Source organism: Aquarana catesbeiana, linkage group LG10, assembly GCF_042186555.1.
Source record: "Aquarana catesbeiana isolate 2022-GZ linkage group LG10, ASM4218655v1, whole genome shotgun sequence".
NCBI classification, from domain to species: Eukaryota; Metazoa; Chordata; class Amphibia; order Anura; family Ranidae; genus Aquarana; species Aquarana catesbeiana.
The window spans coordinates 76,192,995-76,214,211 of NC_133333.1; the positions used below are offsets into that span (position 1 = coordinate 76,192,995).

The window sequence follows — 21,217 nt, forward strand, 5'->3', positions numbered from 1 at the left end:
ATTTAATGTTAGCTGTAAGCGACAAACACATACAGGAAATATAAAAACACAGAACAAAAATGGTAATCCTTCAAAGACTGTATGCAAACTCACTGCAAAGTATATTCCCATGGGCAATACATGTAAAAGGCTAAAAATAAAACTTAGGTTATCACAGAGGACAATGAGGCACTCCTTTACATCTAGAGGAAAAGAGAGTTCATCTCCAAATACAGAAACGTTTCTTCACAGTAATGCCCCGTACACACGATCGGACATTCCGACAACAAAATCCATGGACGGATGTTGGTTCAAACTTGTCTTGCCTGCACACGGTCACACAAATCTTGTCGGAAATTCCAAACCTCAAGAACGCGGTGACGTACAACACGTATGACGAGCCGAGATAAATGAAGTTCAATAGCCAGGGCGGCTCTTCTGTTTGATTCCGAGCATGCGTGGAACTTTGTGCGTCGGAATTGTGTACACACAATCGGAATTTACGACAACAGATTTTGTTGCCGGAAAATTTGAGATCCAAATCTCAAATTTTGTGTGACGGAAATTCCGATGGAAAATGTCCAATGGAGCCTACACATGGTCTGAATTTCCGACAACAAGCTCCATTTGAACATTTTCCATCTGAAAATCTGACCGTGTGTATGGGGCATAAGAGCTGTGGAAATGACTCCGTCCAGAAGTGGTTATGGCCAGCTCAGTAGATTAGTTTAAAAAAGACCTGGATTGTTTCCTAGGTGTACATAATATAACTGGGTACTAACGTAGGTAAAGTTGATCCAGGGAATATCCAATTGCCTCTCAGGGGAATCAGGAAGGAACTTCATCGCTCTTTGCTGCGGTTTTTCGCCTTCATCTGGATCAACTGTGGGTATAGCATTGTGTATATGGGATTGTATTTTTTTTTTTTTTTTTGGTTGAACTAGATGGACTTGTGTCTTTTTTTTCAACCTAACTATGTAAATACACTTTACCACTTCCCGCCTGTAGGATATCATATGACGTTCTGCAGGCATCGTCCCCGTGTCAATATTTTCAGCCGGCGATTCCCTGTAAAGTAGAAAGGATTCAAGTGGCTATACAGCCACTCAATCACTTCTAATAATTGCAGGGCTAAAATTTGTTATATACAATTATATCAATCATAAAATCACCACAATGTGTCTCATATTGACTTTGAGCTTAAATAATGCAAGTGATAATAATAAAATTAAACTGTACATATAAAAACTGTAATTTCAAATTAATTCCATCCAATGTGAAGAATCTAGTGAATCAACTCTCCAATATGTTGTTAATATCATCTTCACCATGTAATTAAACACCACTGTGACAGGCCTCCACCTTCTATGAAGATTGCTCACTCACCAGAGAATGTTGTTGTCTATGAAATAGAACAGCAAACAGCACTTTATCACCACCACAAATGTTCTCCAAGCATACAGTATGTCTCTTGGTTTCAGCCAATCACAGTAGTAAGCAGCCAGTCCTGGCTCTCTCCTAGTTATGTGTCTCAAATCAGCACTCGCATCACAAAGGAATCACCAGCAACAGAAAAGACTTATAGTGTAACATTTGGGGGTGCCTCAGAGTGTATAATACAAGTATAAAAACCATCATATAAAAGTCAATAAAATGAAAAGCGACAGACCCTGATCGCTTGTTAGGTGCTATGTGCCTCAAATGTGACTAATAAATGTGCATAAACCAATGGTGCAATAACCAATGTGCATATAACAGTAGTGCAAACCTCACTAAATGTCAAGTTAATATAAACTATGATGATAAAGCAAAATTATTGACCGCTTCAGAAGACGTTTGATAACGAAACATGTGTAAGGCGGAGTCACGCACTGACGTCACTTCCGGGTTTGATAGCGGTTCAGTGAGCCTGTGGAACGCAGCTGGAACGCATGCTGCTAGTGAGACATACCACGGGTCTGAAGCTGTCATTTATCCCGTAGTTAGAGGATTTTTTGAGGCGTTTCCATTGTATGGAATACTTGTTTTTGTTTTTATTTTTTCTGTCTCCTTTTTTACTGTTTTAACTATGTAATTAAAACATTTCCTTTTAATACTAAACTATGGGAGCCCATATTTCATTTTTTGCATGAAAACTTTACCTATACTGGATATCAGAGAGAGAATTAGGAGAGGATTATAGCTGGTTGATCTGGGCTTGGAGAGATTTTTTGCATACACAAATTGATCCAGCTGCGGGATATCCTTGGGAGGCCCATAGGAGCTGGATACTGAATGGAAGGGTTGGAGAGGAGCCTGGCTGCATGATCTATATTTGGATACAGCATCGGTACATCAAGCCTACCCGTTATGCGAGACACCCCTGTAGGGGTTATTGGAGCTGGTGAGTGGGGACCCAAGAGGGGGAGAACCTAAAAGTCACCTGGATTTGTTCCTGTGTTTATCATCACCAAGCACTTTAATATCACAAACAGACTTTGTTTGGATTGATTTCTTGATGTATATTTTTTGGACACGCTAATAATTTTTTTGGGTATGCTTTCATTTAATATATTTAATATTTTTCATACACATTTGGGGCTGGCCTTTTCTATTTTTATCCTTATTTTCATTTATTTTTATTTTTTTCTATACCTGCATTTATGTTATTGGAAACATCACGTTTTATATTTTTTGCCTTAATAATTTTGCTTTATCATCATAGTTTATATTAACTTGGCATTTAGCGAGGTTTGCACAACTGTTATATGCACATTGGCTATTGCACCATTGGTTTATGCACATTTATTAGTCAAATAAAAACCAAAACGTGTAGTGCTAAGTAAATGATGCACCTTCAATAAACAAATAATGAGGTGAATATCCAGTGCTCTAAACACAAAAAATTGTCAGAAAAGAAAACAAATAAAGGTCCATCAATAGATTGAAAGATAAAGTCCATACACATAGGGACTCTAATGATCACCACCTGTGAAGAATGTGTAAAATGCCATCACCAACATATAGCTTTATGAAAAATGTTCAGAGGATAATGCACAGCTGGTTCTATAATAGTCCAACATATATATGTGTTGAATGATATATGGATGGACCAACTCTATGCATCACACCGCAGTGTCTTCAAGAGAATGTGCAATTCCCGCAGCCAGTGAAGGTGGAGGCTTACCGGAGGGTTTGAACCCAAGACAGTATATACTGTAAGGGTCAAACCGGCTTGTATTGCTCACTGGCAATAGGGGGATGATCCCGGGAAAAGCGGTTCTGGCGGCTCTTCTCTAAGTCTCCTCCCGCCATATGTTGGGAGATTCATCATTATATTTGGAGAAGACACGTCTATGAAGCCCCCTGGGATCCCTTCATCTCCAGGTTGTCAAGGTCTTCCCCCTATTGCCAGTGAGCAATACAAGCCGGTTTGACCCTTACAGTATATACTGTCTTGGGTTCAAACCCTCCGGTAAGCCTCCACCTTCACTGGCTGCGGGAATTGCACATTCTCTTGAAGACACTGCGGTGTGATGTATAGAGATGGTCCATCCATATATCATTCAACACATATATATGTTGGACTATTATAGAACCAGCTGTACATTATCCTCTGAACATTTTTCATAAAGCTATATGTTGGTGATGGCATTTTACACATTCTTCACAGGTGGTGATCATTAGAGTCCCTATGTGTATGGACTTTATCTTTCAATCTATTGATGGACCTTTATTTGTTTTCTTTTCTGACAATTTTTTGTGTTTAGAGCACTGGATATTCACCTCATTATTTGTTTATTGAAGGTGCATTATTTACTTAGCGCTACACGTTTTGGTTTTTATTTGGTTTATTTGGCAATTATTCTCTTTGCTGTGTTAGCGGCTCACAATTTAGAGCAAGCACAATTTTACTACTGGTGTGTCTTTGGTACATTTATTAGTCACATTAGAGGCACATAGCACCTAACAAGCAATCAAGGTCTGACGCTTTTCATTTGATAGGGAGTACCAATTACCCTTATATTTACACATATTATCATTCTAGTCCCATTTAGGGACCTAGTAGGGTAGGCTGCACACCTAAAATCCCCTCTGTCCTAAGCACGGGTCAATTACTTTAGTTAAAAGTCAATAAAAGCTCACACTTACATGAGAGGCCGCCAAACCAACGGGAATGGCGGCACAACCTCAAGCAGAGTATGCTAGCCCAATGCCGTTTTACATGAATGCATGTCTTCAGGAGCTTGTTTCAAGCACAAGCACAAAAAAAACTCATAAAACAAATTTGTATGCTAATAGATTTTATACATTGGTCTTGTTTTTAAATGTACTGTAATATTTGAATATTATACCCATTCTGCTTCCCCTCCCTCTGCAGAGTGTGGAAGGAGAACAACACGAGAAAGCAGTGGAGCTTCTAAAGGCAGCACAAGGGACTGTAAAACTGGTTGTGCGCTACACCCCAAAAGTGCTGGAGGAGATGGAGGCCAGGTTTGAAAAAATGAGGACAGCCCGACGTCGGCAGCAGCAAAACAGCTACACGTAAGAGACAATGGCTGTTATAACTATGCTGTCCTCTCTGCTACTTTCTGCTCTCTTAGTTTTCACTGGCTACAATGAAGGGGTAGACAACAAGTGTTAATATAATTGAAATGGAAACAACAGGAAGGACAAAGTAAAATCTACAGAACAGGTATTCTCAGGAATCCCCTCTTGTATTTGCTTAATACTTTATACGCTACTTCTTCATCATTATCCTTGTGTAGTCTATTATAATCACTGTGTCCCCTATACAAAATTGTAGCCTGGGGGTACTATTGTGCCATATCTAGGGACAAGCAAATTAGCCCATGTTCCACTCTTGAGCTGTTTGGGAAATTATGTTAAAAATTCAAGCTTTGTTGAAAATTTCATTGAAGTCTAAGGGGTAGGAAGAATCTTGGTACTGAATTGCCTTTTAATGCCTGTATTTGGGAAGATACTTGATAATTTGGTAAAGAACCATATTGAAGAATTTTTGTGATAAGTGATAGCATAAATTCCCAAACAAAGTTTACTCTTTTATGAGGAAGTAAGGCTGAAGAAAAATATGTTACTGTGTATATGGTATGCTTGGACTTTGCTAATGTATGTGGCACAAACAGCTAATGTGTAAAGTTACCATTTTCAAAGAGTAGTGATTAACTATTCATACTCTGTATGGTCTAAGGGTGTTAGTGGTGCACCCCGAGGTTCAGTGTTGGGACAGTTACTTTTTAAACTATTTATAAATAATTTGATGTGCTGCGTTTGTAGATGGCATCAAGCTATGTAGTTGAATAAATAACTTACAAGCAGACCTAAATGCACTATTTGACTGGCCAATATTGTGTAAAATAAGGTTTAATGTTGATAAGTAGACATGGTGCAAATGACCCCCGGTTTGGTTCGTGGCAGAACTTTCGAACATTGCAAAAGTTTGGAACCAAATAATGAACCCCATTGAAGTCTATGGGACCTGAACTGGAAAAATTGAAGTGGCCATTTTGAAAGCTTATTTGCAAGAATTTGGGTATACACAGGGTATGGGGGTCCGGGTACTGCCCTGGGGGACATGTACCAAAAACAATTTTTAAATGAGCAGTAATTTACTGATGCTTAAAGTGGAACCATAAAAATGAGAAATAAAAATGAAAAGTTCCTTTAAATATAGTGTCGGGGGGGGGGTCCCCTTAGTCTGCCTGTAAAGTGGCATATCTGTACCATGTATAAAACCTGCTGCAGCAATAATGACATTTATAAATCCAAAAAAATGACATTTTCCCTGCAAGCTTTCTTTATTTTGTAAACAACAGCTTGCGGAGCCAATCTGTATGATGAGGCCACTTAGAGCACTCGGAACAAGATTAGAGATTTTTAGGATAAATGTTGGTGTCTCTTTCACAGACTTTGGATAGAAGTAATAGGTGTGGAAAAATTGGGCTTTGGGTGTTGGTGGAGCCTTCACACCGTAACCCTATAGGAGGTACTCTTGATGAAAGCAAGAATTGGCCTTGCTGTCAAAAATTAAAATGATATGCACCTGTCAAACAGGTGTGGAAAAATTGGTCTTTGGGTGTCAGTGGTGCCTTCACACCGTAACGCTAGAGAAGTACTCTTGATGAAAGCAAGAATTGGCCTTGCTGTCAAAATTTTTAAAAAAGGTTCTAAGATCTGGACATACTGATCCTTCACACTGTCCTGGCGGCAGCTTCCGAACCCTCGATCGTCCGGCAAGGTGACCCTTATGAACAAGGAGGACAGGGCCCACCCAGAATCCCAAAATGGCTCCACAGCGGCCCTGCCTCAGCCTGGCCCACGAGGCGCAGAAAAGGACACGGTGAGTACCAAGCCCAGGATACCTAAGGTGCCAGGGAAAGATCCCCCCCCCAAGCACATTCTCTATTTTGCTCAGAAGTTATCGTGCACTGCAGGGCAGACACCCGGGGAGGATCTAGAGGCCACTCCTGCCATGTTTCATGCAGAACCCAGGAATGAGCAGCCCACACAAGGCCCCTCTGATTACTCTGAACAGACACCTTCAGACACCGAGGAGGGGGAAGAAGAGGGCAAACAACCAACCCTAGCTGACATCCTGAGTGCGGTCAATAAATGTACAGCCTCGGTGAACACCCTAAAAGATGATTTTGGGTGCCTGAAGGAGGAGGTAGACTTTATAAGACAAGACTTGCAAAAAAATCAGAGAGCGTACCACGGCAGTGGAGAGCAAAATAAGTGGGGTGGAAGACAAGCTTAATCCACTCATCAGAGATACTCAATCCACTGCAAAGCTGGCTAAAGCTACGGAGATGCGGGCAGAAGATATGGAGAACCACCTGAGACGTAATATTGTCCGTATAGTGGGGCTCCCTGAAAAAAGTGGAAGGGAAGGATCCCACAGAATTTGTGGAACACTGGCTCCTTGAGATATTTGGCAAGGGAGTATTTACCCCATTGTATGGAGTATACCTAGTTCTGTCTGATTAGACATATTTTTGTTTTGACAATGTAACTTCTTATTAGATGCCAGGCTGTCCTTTATTGATTGCTTACTTGATTGAATATCTGTCTAAGTGCAGCTTTAATCGTTCATATGGCTTGGATAGTCGGCGCAGGATTTATATATAGAATGATTTAAATTTTTACCTCTTGCTTATGCTGTTGGAATCAGACCATTTAGCATGCCTTTTTCCCCCAGTACCCGCCCAGGGAGATCCTTTTTCTATGCGCGTGTGTTGTGCAGATAAGTGAGACCTGTTTTTTCTCAGACTACCCCTTCGTGTGAACAAATGGGAAAGTGGTAAAGTGCAGCACTAAAAGTGAAGGTGAAAGTGAGATTCCCCTGACGGGACCAAACTAGTAACAAACCATTACTGATGTGCATAAATCATGATAAAATAAATACAATATTACTCTAATATACAAACAACAATAATGATGTTTACATAAACCAACAGTGCATATATATATATATATATATATATATATATATATATATATATATATATATATATATTTAGAATGAAAGTCCCTAAAGTGACTCCAATATATAAAGTGACTTGCGAGATAAATCTGTGAACTAGTTGTCTGTTGATAATCCACCACCAAAGGGAAAGAGGCTTACCAGACAAGTTGAACCCAACTAGGCATACGCCTGATGAGTCAACAGAGCTTGTGGTGTAACACACCCATGGAAGAAAATCAGCATACACGGTTTCCGATGTAGACCAATCAGGCAGGGGTCCAGCACAATGTATAACATCAATGGGTGTCCACCAAGAGAACAGTGACCAAAGATCAAGAACGGATGCTCCCAGTATTATATATGGTAAAAGGAAAAAAATTGGGCCACATAGTGTGATTGCGTTTACATAAAAAGGCATTTTATTGGAATAAGTAAAATGGTCACTCACATTTGAGAAGGCATTAAAAGGCATGTAAGTAAAAGCAAATATCACAGTGGCATCAGCAGAGCCCGTCCCGACCGGTTTCGTCTCAATAAGACATCTGGGGTGCCTGTCCACTGCAGTTGTTTTTTTAGAGTAAGGGGATCACTCCTAATGAGAGCCAGTTCCATGGCCGCCAAAAATCAAAAACCATCACTTCCGGTTTGTAAAGATGGCCGCTGGGCTTGCAATGCAAGCCTCACTATGGTATCTAAATCAAGCCTCAATATGAGTCTAACCAGGAAGTAGTGACTCACATTCAAACCATCACTTCCGGTTTATAAAGTTGACAACTTGGCTTGCTATGCAAGCCTCACTAAAGTATTTAGATCAGACCTCAATATGAGTCTACACAGGAAGTAGTGATTCACACCAGTTCCAGATTTATTCTTGGCTTGCTGTGCAAGCCTCAACATGAATCTGGCCAGGAAGTAATAACTCACACTCAAACCATCACTCCCGGTTTCTAAAGATGGCGAAATGCTTGTTTCCTGATGAAGCGAAATGCATTGACGTACAGGGGCTCACTCATCTTATATGGTGTAACAACTCACCTCTAGAGTATTGTATCCATGTTGTCTGCATTTTACACATATGTAAATATGTTTTTAACCACTTCAGCCCCGGAAGGAATTACTCCCCCTTCCTGACCAAGCCATTTTTTGCGATACGGCACTGCGTCGCTTTAACTGACGATTGCGCGGTCATGCGACACTTTATCAAAACAAAATTTATGTCCTTTTTTTCCCACAAAGAGCTTTCTTTTAGTGTATTTTATCACCTTTGCGGTTTTTATTTTTTGCGCTATAAACAAAAGGAAGCCAACAATTTTGAAAAAAACACAATATTTTTTACTTTTTGCTATAATAAATATCCCAAATAAAAAAAAAAAAAAAAATGTCTTCATCAGTTTAGGCCGATAAATTATATATATTTTCCTATATTTTTTTTTTTTTTTTTGGTAAAAAAAAAAATCACAATAAGCGTTTATTGATTGGTTTGCGAAAAAGTTATAGCGTCTACAAAATAGGGGATAGATTTATGGCATATTTATTATTATTTTTTTTTTTTACAAGTAATGGCAGTGATCTGCGATTTTTAGCAGTACTGCAACATTGCGGCGGACAGATCGGACACTTTTGACACATTGGGACCATTGACATTTATACAGTTCTATAAAAAAAGCACTGATTACTGTATAAATGTCACTGGCAGGGAAGGGGTTGACACTAGGGGCGATCAAGGGGTTAAATGTGTTCCCTCACTGTGTGTTCTAACTGTGGGGGGATGGGACTGACTTGAGGAGGAGACTGATCATATTTCCTATATACTAGGAATACACGATCTGTCTCCTCTCCCCTGACAGGACGTGGATTTGTGTGTTTACACACATAAATCCCCGTTCTTGCTCTCTCAGGAGCGATCGTGGGTGCCCGGCGGACATCACGGCCAACGGGCATGTGCAGCTGCTACTTAGGGATGCGGCGGGCATGCACGCACCCCCTAAAAGCGCCTGCCATACAGCTACGGCAATTTGCGCAGAAGTGCCATTCTGCTGCCGTCAATTGACGGTGGGCAGTCGGCAAATGGTTAAGCTTCATGTTTTTGCTTTTTGTAAGTTCTTTTTATTGTTTTGTACCAATAAAGTTTATACTTTTATATATCTTACAGTGGGGCAAAAAAGTATTTAGTCAGCCACCAATTGTGCAAGTTCTCCCACTTAAAAAGATGAGAGGCCTGTAATTGTCATCATAGGTATACCTCAACTATGAGAAACAAATCCAGACAATCACATTGTCTGATTTTTTTAAAGAATTTATTTGCAAATTATGGTGGAAAATAAGTATGTGGTCACCTACAAACCAATAAGATTTCTGGCCGTGGGGTCAGAATGATCACAAGAACGGTGAGCAAAAATCACAGAACCACACGGGGGGACCTAGCGAATGACCTGCAGAGAGCTGGGACCAACGTAACAAAGGCTACCATCAGTAACACACTACGCCGCCAGGGACTCAGATCCTGCAGTGCCAGACGTGTCCCCCTGCTTAAGCCAGTACATGTCCGGGCCCGTCTGAGGTTTGCTAGAGAGCATTTGGATGATCCAGAAGAGGATTGGGAGAATGTCATATGGTCAGATGAAACCAAAGTAGAACTGTTTGGTAGAAACACAATTCATCATGTTTGGAGGAGAGAGAATGCTGAGTTGCAACCAAAGAACACCATATCTACTGTGAAGCATGGGGGTGGCAACATCATGCTTTGGGGCTGTTTCTCTGCAAAGGGAACAGGGCGACTGATCCATGTACATGAAAGAATGAATGGGGCCATGTATCGTGAGATTTTGAGTGCAAACCTTCTCCCATCAGCAAGGGCATTGAAGACGAAACATGGCTGGGTCTTTCAGCATGACAATGATCCCAAACACACCGCCCGAGCAACGAAGGAATGGCTTCGTAAGAAGCATTTCAAGGCCCTGGAGTGGCCTAACCAGTCTCCAGATGTCAACCCCATAGAAAACCTTTGGAGGGAGTTGAAAGTCTGTGTTGCCCAGCAACAGCCCCAAAACATCACTGCTCTAGAGGAGATCTGCATGGAGGAATGGGCCAATATACCAGCAACAGTGTGTGACAACCTTGTGAAGACTTAAAGGATATTGTCAGGTCACCTTGAGGCTAGGTGACAGATGCACACCGTTGGGATCAGGAGTGCACCGCAAGGCAGTGGACCCTACGGCTGACTACTGCAGATGAGAGTCCGGGTGTAAGGAAGGCAAGACCGCTGGAACACCAACACGGATCCCACCGGGGTTAGAGCGTAGGATTCCCTGGGGCGCGGAGTCTAAGAGCCAGCAGGTGTTTACCAGAGCCTCTAGTGGTGAGGATGGACTAGGCTGCAACTGGCTCCAGGTCGTGACCCCCAGAGTCCCCCAACTCACACCCACAGTAGGCAACAGGGGGATAGGGATAGTAAAGGAGTAAGCCAAGGTCAGGGCCACAAGCAGACAAGGACAACAGAGTACACGCCAAGGTTCAGGGTCACAGGCAAACAGGGATAGTCGGGGACACGCCAAAGGTCAGGGTCACGAGCAGACAGGAATAGTAGAGAACATGCCAAGGTCGGTAACAGAAACAAACGAAGAGCACACGGCAGGCAGGAACAGGAAGCCAAACACGCAAAGATTGATCAGCAGGGCTGGCCTGCAGTGCAGAGGTTAATATAGAGTTCTCTGATAGGAGCTGGGGTGGAGCCATGCTAGAGGAGAGTTAATAAAAGCAGTCAGATGAGAGACAGCTGGTCTTTAGAGATGAACACATGGAGACAAGTAAGCTGACAGACAACTCTATTGCATAACCATGACAGATATATAACAAAGTATTGAAATGAACTTTTGATATTGACAAAATACTTATTTTCCACCATAATTTGCAAATAAATTCTTTCAAAAATCAGACAATGTGATTGTCTGGATTTGTTTCCACATTTTGTCTCTCATAGTTGATATAACTATGATGACAATTACAGGCCTCTCTCATCTTTTTAAGTGGGAGAACTTGCACAATTGGTTGCTGACTAAATACTTTTTTGCCCCACTGTATGTGGTCTAAATTGCCTCTAAAGTCCAAACCTTAAGGTTTTTTCCTTTCTCTTCTGAAATATTACAGATGTGGCAATGGAGTGATTTCAACATTTATAAAGGCACCATGGAAGCTAAATGCTTTTTGGCTACATCTTTACCTGTCTCATACCTTAATAGCATCCCAGATATTAGTATTTTGGTTGCACCACTTCGAGGGTTCTAATTATAGGGTAGCTTGGGAGGCCTTTAGAACACATTTAAGGGGTCTGTTATGTCTGAAATTGCCAATCTTAAGAAAGCCTCAAGTTCACTAAGAGACCAAACGGCACAGCTGCTGGGTCGGTTGAAGGCCGAGTTTATAGCTAACCCTTCTGATAGCAATAGAGAAGAGTCTATTTCTACACAAGAGGCACTAAACCAAGTGGATACCTTGGCTGCGGAGAAGAAGCGTTTCTTTAGCAGATTGGCTTTTTATGAGGAAGGCAAGCAGACTGGTCACCTTTTAGTCTAGTTCAGTCCCACCAAACCTCTCCGTCTATTGGTGATCTGCGTACCTGCAGTGGGGTGTTGTAAACTCTCTTGATTCAATTACGTCTGAATTCATAGGGTTCTATTCGAGCCTCTACCAATCCAAACAAAAACATTCTCTAGACTCTTTACATGCATACCTGCAGGGTGTGGATTTACCTCAAATATCAGATTCACCTAGAAAGTTGTTAGAATCTCTAACTCTGGAGGAACTGCAGCTGGTGATCAGTTTGTTCCCAGGCATCGGGAGATGATGGCCTCCCAATTGAGGTTTATACAAAGTATGGGGAGGTTATCCTTCCACATCTCCTAAAGGTTTTTATGGAGGCTAGGAGGACTCAGAACCTACCTGATTCAATGTCTAAAGCAAATATTGTTTTGCTGCTTAAACCAAGGAAAGACCAGGATCCAGTATTGTATAGGCCTATCTCTCTTCTACAAACTGATATAAAAATCCTTGCGACTGACTAAAGTCATTGCTACTATAAAACATCCAGCTTAATCTGGGTTCGTACCTCAGAGATCCACTTCAATTAATTTATGCAGGTTATTCCTTTAATCTTCAGTCCCAAGCAGATAACAGGGGAGATAGAGCATTGCTGTCTTTTGATGCTCATAAAGCCTTCGACAGCATTGAATGGCAATACTTGTGGGCCACTAAGGAAAAATTTGGGTTTGGGAAGATCTTTCTTTCATGGGTAAATCTATTGTATAGTTCCCCACGAGCGGTCATTAGAGATGCAGGACATATTTTACCCACTTTTTCCCTAGGTAGGGGTACTCGCCAGAGGTGCCCACTGTCCCTTTTACTTTTCGCCATACCTATTGAGCCACTGTTGGCTCTTATCCGGGCCATTTCATCTACAGTATATGTGGGTTTAAAATGGAAGTAATCAGTATAAAGTAATGCTATATGCTACATGCTCCTCCTGGGAGACACTGATGACGCTCTCCGGGAGGCCATGGCTTTAATCACTGAATTCAGGAAATACTCAGGACTCACTATAAACTAGTCAAAATCTTCTATAATATGCTTTTTAGATGACACCTCTGGCTCTATAGGGCCAGTTCTCTATAACATTCAAGTTTCCTCAAGCTTTATGTATCTGGGCATATATATTATTCCTAGACCACTTGACTATGTTCACCTGAATTTACCCCCCTTACTTACCCCCATTAGATATCAGGCCTAAATTTGGTCTAGATTTACACTTTCGGTGGTAGGCATAGGTGTGCACAGCCTAGTGCATTAGGGTGTGCACCCCAAAGCTTAAACACATACACTTTATTATATATATATATATATATATATATATATATATATATATATATATATATATATATATGGCAGTAGAGCAGTGGATGGTGTCAGTACTGCAGGGATTGGTGTCAGTAGTTAATTTTAATTTTTTTATTATTATAACTTTTTTACAATTGTATTATTTTTTACAATAATTTATTATTATTAGCAGTATTTTTTTTTTTTATTATAATTTATTAGGAGCCCCATTGGTGGACTTTGGTGAAATATCAGGGGTCTGAACAACCTCACTTTTGAGACAGAGAATTCCCAGTCCCTTTCTCTGCAGCCAAGCAGTAAGGGGAATCTGCGCAGCACAGGGTGATTAGGGTGTGCCCAAGCACACCTGGCACACCCTGTGCGCACGCCTATGGTGGTAGGAAAATCAACCTCACAAAAAAATGATTTTCATGCCACAGCTTATACATGTCCTACACAACACCCCGATGGTTATCTCGCTAAAAATGTTTTGTATCATAAACTCTATTTTCAGAACTTTTATTTGGCATTCTAGGTCCCCTAGAATTAAATTGGAACAACTGCAGAGACCAAAGAAGGGTGGAGGAATGGCCTTACCAAACCCCTGGTTATACTACCCCGCTGCCCAACTACAACACATTGCTAGGGCCATGATACCAGAAGGGGCTGATGTGGATCTAACTACACTTATCCTGCTTTATGTCATGGGCGCGAGCAATGTCTCCATTGGGTCTGGAGGCTCTGACCTTCAGAAAATCCAATAAACTCTTTCCTACCTACTCTCTTATGCAAAAGGCATGGAATAGGACGAGGCAGATGCAGGAGGTTACAAGTATCACAAGATTTAGCCCTATCTGGGGAAATGTGCACTATCCTGAGCTGTATTCTTTGCAATATGGAGCTAGGTGGAAACAGAATGGAATTACACACTTGTATCACATTTTTGAGAATGGTAGGTTGTGTCCCTTCTCTGATTTGCAAACTAAATTTCACCTTTCACAATCCATGTTTTTCTATAACTTACAGCTACAACGTGCTTGAAGGGCACAGGCTGGTGAGGATACATGGGCACAGTCTCCCACACTCATATACAATTACATGTCAGAGGTTGAAATGTATAGCTTTTATAACCAGATGCTATTATATGCCATTGAATATATTTTTAAAAGACTTCCCCTCTAGAGCTGAGAGTAGATGGGAGCAGGATGTCGGAGCCTTTGAGGAGGAACAGTGGCAGAAGGCCCTACAAGCGGTGCAGTCATGCTCTCTTAATGCTACACAGCGACTGTCCCAGCTCTATATTCTTCTCATGGTTCACTATATGCTGGCAAGGTTATTCAAAGTGGGATTGAGAGAGAACCTGACATGTACCCGGTGTGCTAGAGAACATGGTGATCAAATTCACCTTTTGTGAAGATGCCCCAAATTACACCTATATTGGAGGAGCATCCTGGATACTCTGAATAGTGTGTTCTAAGTTGTCATTCCTGCTGATCCCAAACCCTGTGTTCTGGGTGTCCTGGACGATCTTCAGGTAGAAGAGGTTACGAAACAGGCAATAGCAAGGGCCCTCTTTCAGGCAAGTAAATTGATTCTCAGACACTGAAAGTCAACTGACCCACCCTCAAGTAAGGAGTGAATTGCCCAAAAGGGCAATACATTACGCTTAGAAAAATATATCTTTCAACATAGAGGGCGCCCTGAAAAATTCTAGGTAGTGTGGTCTCCCTGATTAGACATGCCAGGTTTGGCTCCTGTCGAAATTGGTTCTGGACAGAATATTGTAATATTTTATGTCATATTTGAGCTGCTGATGGTGGTGGTGGCTGTTGGCACTGTACTGCTGATATAATAAGTATTGTGCATGCTGGATTAGGTTATGGTTATATGAATATCCCTGTATGGCTATATTGTCTCTGGAACGTCTTTGTATTTTTTTTTTGTGTCTTCAATAAAGCTTTGAGATAAAAAAATTATATACTGGGTTAAACATGCAGTAAACCTGCAATATGCTGCAGTAAACCTGCAATATATTGCTCTAAACATGCAATAACGCACTGAAATATACTGCGTTAAATGTGCACTAACAAACTGCAATATACTGTGGTAAACCTGCAACAATGCACTGAAATATGCTGCATTTAACGTACACTAATGCACTGCAATATACTGTGGTACACCTGCAATAACACACTGAAATATACTGGGTTAAACGTGCAGTAACAGACTACAATATACTGCAGTGAAACTGCACTGACGCACTGCAATATACTGTGGTAAACATGCACTAACTGAATTATACTGCACTGAAATATACTGCGTTAAACGTGCAATAAGACAGTGAAATATACTGTGTAAAATGTGCACTAACCCACTGCTATGTAATGCAGTAAACCTGCAATAACGCACTGAAATATGCTGCATTAAACGTGCAGTAACGCACTCTAATATACTGTGGAAACCTGCAATAATGCACTGAAATATGCTGCATTAAACGTGCACTAGCACACTGCAATATACTGCCGCAAACCTGCAATAACGCACTGAAATATACTGCAGTAAACGTGCAGTAACGCACTGCAATATACTGTGGTAAAAGTGCAATAATAACGCACTGGAATACTGTATACTGTGGTAAACCTGCAATAACGCATTGCAATATACTGCAGTAAACATGCAGTAATGCACTGAAATGTACTGCAGGGAACCTGCCCTGACAAAATAAAATGACACCAATGTAAAAATGAAAGGTCGCACTACTCTCACACTGTACCATCACTAGATGCACTTACACTGCACTATCACTAGATTCACACTAAACTGATACTTTACACTCACAATAGAATCACAATAGTACACTATAATGCCCCGTACACACGGTCGGACTTTCCGACGTAAAATGTGCGATCGGAGCTTGTTGTCGGAATTCTGTGTAGGCTCCATCGGACAGTTTCCATTGGAATTTCCGTTGTACAAAATTTGAGATCTGGTTCTCAAATTTCCCGACAACAAAATCTGTTTGCGCAAATTCCGATCATATGTACACAATTCTGACGTACAAAGTGCCACGCATGCTCGGAATCAAGCAGAAGAGCAGCACTGGCTATTGAACTTCATTTTTCTCAGCTCGTCGTACGTGTTGTACGTCACCGCGTTCTTGACGTTCGGAATTTCCAACCAACTTTGTGTGACTGTGTGTATGCAAGACAAATTTGAGCCAACATCCGCCGGAAAAAATCCATGGATTTTGTTGTCGGAATGGCCGATCAATGTCTGATCGTGTGTATGCGGCATACCACACTAACTTGCTAGTAGCACTGAACAGAGCCCTGTTCTATCTTTCTGCACACCAATATTACACTGCAAATGGCTGCAATGGGAAGAATATTTTTATAGTGTGTGGTGGGACTAAAAGCAATGAGCCATAATTGGATAGAGTTATCATCACAGTGTCCAGTCGTGGCTCTGACAGTCCTTTGTGCCTTGATTGTGCAAAGCTTTCATTGCTTCAGCCAATCAGGGTTTCCAATGCACTGTGCGGCGGCGCAGTGCAATGTGGTAGTTTGGTGGGACGAAAAGCTGTCGAGTGCCTCGATAATTCAAACTCATGCTCAGGCCGAACTGTTCGCCCAATTCTATTGGTAAATGTAAAGCTATGCACTTGGAGGCAAAAAACACATTCATCATACAAACTGGGGGAGTCAAAGATTGAGATGGATCTGGATGTTTGTAGATTGTAGGCCTCATAACAGCGTGCAATGCTAAGCTTCAGTTTCTAATATGAGCAAAATATTTCCTTGTGTTAAAAGCGTTGTAGACTCTGAGGCTCGATTCACATCTATGTATGTTATTTATGAGCGTTTCTGCTGTGCTTTCCTCGTTTTTGTACTGCGATTTGTGTTTTTTTTATGCTTTTTTGGGGGGAAATTGTTGTTGGACAGATTTAAAAATTCAGCTTTTAAATTAAGCTTTTTTTGGGGGGGGGGGATTGTTGTTGGGCAGATTTAAAAATGCAAAATTGGGATAAAAACGCACTACATGCTTTTCTGCAACTTCTCCATTGAAGACTATTGAACCCATGGTAAAAAAATGTCCTGCGTTTCTGCAAAAAGCATGAAAAAATGAATTGGTGTGAATGGAGCCTTAGGCTGGGTTCACATTGGTTCTATGCGGGGAAACCCTGCAAATCCTGTGCGGACCTGAATCGCAGATGGTGCACACTGATATCTGCAAACCGCTGCGGGTGTCAATGGAAAGTTAATGAACTGTGAAATAGTACAGGAATCGGATCACATGGATGTGAACAGCTATGAGATTCAATTGCAGTGCGAACACATAAAAAGGGTCCTGCACCATTTTGGTGCGAATGTGATGCAATTTCAGCCATACAGTTTGTGCGGCTGAATTTGCATCGCACAGGCATCGCATGTGATCTGCACAGTAATGCAGTGCGAATCACATGCAATGTCTGTGATCGCACAAGTGTGAACCCAGCCTGACCCTAGGTTCACACTGATGCGAGTTAGAAATCAAACCAGCAATGCAGTCCGACTTCGGGGGGGGGGGGGTGGGGGGTGATTTGACAGACATCTGTGTGGGTTCCTGCACATTCGTTTCTGAACCGCCGTTCGTAAACCAGCCATGTCGCGGAATCGGAGGAGAGAACATGCTATTATTGGGCTTGGAGTTATTGCTTTGACTCAAGTCCAGTCCAGGAACAGGAGGAGCAGTTCTTGGACCAAAAATTGGTTGCTTAATCATGACCAATTATGTCATATGCCTTTACTGCGGGAGCTTCAGGCGAATAATCCGGATGATTTTCGGAATTATCTCCGGATGACGGACCCCTGCTTTCACCAACTTTTGGCATTGGTGACCCCCTATATTAAGAAGCAGGACAAAGCTGAACCAGGACCTCAAGTTTATCACTGGTTTCCCCCCCCAGGCTCTGGGACTCATTATTCCAGACACCTGCTCAGCCATTATTCAAGTACTGCAGAAGGACTATATTCGGGTAAGTTTTTACCTTTATAGTATAGAAAGTGCAGCGCTGGACATGTGAAGTAAAATATGAAATTGATAAACCAATTATTAAAATGGTGAAAAAGGTTCTCAAAGTCAATATATCAACATAGTGACAAAATTTAAGATCACATTCTATGCATTAATGTTTGCTAATGTATTGTCTTAATTTGTTGATTACATAATTATCAATATTTTAATATGCTGCGAATGCCCTCTTTGCCCCTATGCATGCTGTAAGCTTTTCCTGCTCCTTTGTTGGCCTACATGCATATTTTCCCTAACTAACCTCCCCAGCATGCTATCCTGGGCCCATACACACCTAGCCTAGTAACTTCACAGTGTTTTTGGTCAGCTAAATTTTGGGGCTAAGCCCTCATTCACACGAGGTCCGCCTGCTCAGCGGGAGATCAGTCCGTTGATCTCCGCTGAGCCGGCGGATGACAGGTCCCTCTCTGCTCACTGAGCGGGGAGGGGCTTGTCAGGCACCGCTACCACCTATGGAGGGATCGGATGAAAACGGACAGCATGTCCGTTTTCGTCAGATCTCACCCGATCCGATCCGCCAGCGACAGATCTGGATGTAGGGCCATCCGTCTACTTTTATCGGATGGGGTCAAATGTCAGCGGACATGTCTCCGCTGACATCCGTCGCTCCATAGGCTAACATGGAGCGCCCGTTCAGGTCCGCCATCAAAACTGACAGGCGGACCTGAGCGGTCCAATCGTGTGAAAGGGGCCTTACCCTAAACAACCCCTAAAATGTTTACTAATATTATTATAAACAGAAGGAGGGAAGATGGGGTAAATAACCCTGTGACTTTTAAAGTGCTGACAGTATAGGGTAAATAGAGTAGATAGACATGTATAGCTTAGCCATAAAAAAAGATTTTTATTTATTACAATTGATACAAATTACACAACATGATTAAAAAATATCTCAATATCCCCATCCAGTTTTGGTAGACAGTAGAAAGAATACCACTCAATAAATACCACTCAACATGTTTTACTCATTTGGAGCTTCCTCTGGAGTTTTGGTATAATTTATGATATACTAGAAATTATAAGAAAAACATGGATGAGATATTGTGTTACATAATAAAATTTACAACCACATAATTTTGAATATTTAGTATGTGTATGGATAACATGTCATATAAAGCTATAAAAAGCTAAAATAAATCAAGAAGATCAAGCAAAAATCAATCAATCAAGAATCTTACCAGGCTGATAGAAATTGAATATGAGTTGGATTGGTAAGGGGGTATTCCTGATGAATAACATCAGAGATACAAGGCATCAGGTAGGTCTCTCAAAACAAAAGTTCCCGTCCATTATGGCCACAGAATGAATATATCCTTGATAGGAAAAATAAAGAGGTATAAAGAATAGAATAAGGTATCAACCAGGTGATGTCAAAGGCATCAAATCTGAGCACTAAATTTGCATAGGGGTTACCTTGGGTGGAATCAAAACTCTTTTGCTAGAGGCCAAAAAATCCTCACTACAAACAAAAATGACAGTTTGGGATCACCCTGGTATGGAGGTTCCCAGACATTAATTAAAGGGTCAAAGAGATCTTGATAGTATCCAGGGGTGTAGATGCATGAAATGCAACTAGGAAAACAAAGTAAGAAAAAGTGTACTGATAAAATTAGGTCCATATGTGTAAACCACTCAGAGATCAAGCGGAGTCACATACAAGACACTTACCTATAGTGATAGTTCAGATGGGCATAGGGTGGGAGAGAAACAACCTCTCCCCTAGACGGGAAGCCTACAACAGAGGATTGCAGTGTGGGGCCGCATTCTTATAGTCCTTCCATCCCGGTGGCGTCTGACGTCACAACTGGGATGCGGACGTATAGCGAGGAGGCCCAGGGCGTGTGTATAGTGAAGGGGACGGAGGCATCATGGCGTGACACTCAACGCGTCATTACCTACAAAGCGCATGTGCCAATTGGTATAGTGTACAAGGAGCGTCATTTGTCACGGCAGAAGCCGGCAGTGCCATCTTGGAGGAGGGAAGAATCTAGGCAGTGGAAATAGGCCGAGTATGTCATTCATCATGGCAGGGGCCAGCGGCGCCATCTTGAAAGAGGGAAGGATCTAGATCAAATAAATATCAATAAAAATAAATTGAGCAAAAGATGGCGCATTCATAATATAAACCTAGGAAGATAAATAGAGGATAAATAAATGTAATATCCACAGCATGTTCTCCCATGGCATTAACGCCTCTAGGGCTCCCAAATGAAAGGCGATTGATTACTTGCACAGTTCTTTGAGTGCCCCTGGCGTCCGTGTGAGCCAAAAAATAAAAGGACAAGATAACAGATGGATGAGGACCTAGATGATGTTTAGTTAATGCTAATACTAGCAATAGTAGTTATAATGTTTATGTATAATTTAGAGGCAGCCCAGAAAGAAATTAAGAAATACCAGACAAATAGGGAAGAACATGTACATATATACAATATATTTACAGTATTGGAATCAAAAAGATGATGAAGTAAAAAAAAGGGGAAAAAAAGAAAAAAAGAAAAAAGTGGGATTGAAATAAATGAGGAAGAATATGTTAGGTTTATTAATTTTTTTTAAAAAAATTTAAAATTTAAAAAAATAAGGTTTAAAGCTAAAGGCATCATTGAGCCCGGGATACTTCAAAGCTGATAGATCATGTAATCAGCGTGCCTCTCGCTGTAGAAGTAGCTTGTCATAATCACCTCCCCTATATCCAGGAGGGATATGCTCTAAGGCAAAAAAGTGCATTTTACTGCTATCAAAATTATGATATAAACCAATGTGCTGACTTATCGGGGTTTCCATTCTTTTTTTCTGTATCAGGGAAACATGGTCCCTTGGTCCCTGATTCGGCAA

The 21,217-nt window shown here is 41.3% G+C and overlaps 1 protein-coding gene across 2 annotated transcripts in view; it reads left to right on the forward strand.

Annotated features, from left to right (window-relative positions):
• The window catches only part of LIN7B (lin-7 homolog B, crumbs cell polarity complex component), a 685,864-nt gene that overhangs the window by 382,510 nt on the left and 282,137 nt on the right, over window positions 1-21,217 (forward strand). For both annotated transcript variants that reach the window (XM_073602295.1, XM_073602296.1), the window contains exon 5: window positions 4,340-4,503. In XM_073602295.1, the coding sequence (XP_073458396.1) occupies window positions 4,340-4,503 (164 nt within the window). The remainder of the gene's footprint in view (window positions 1-4,339; window positions 4,504-21,217) is intronic.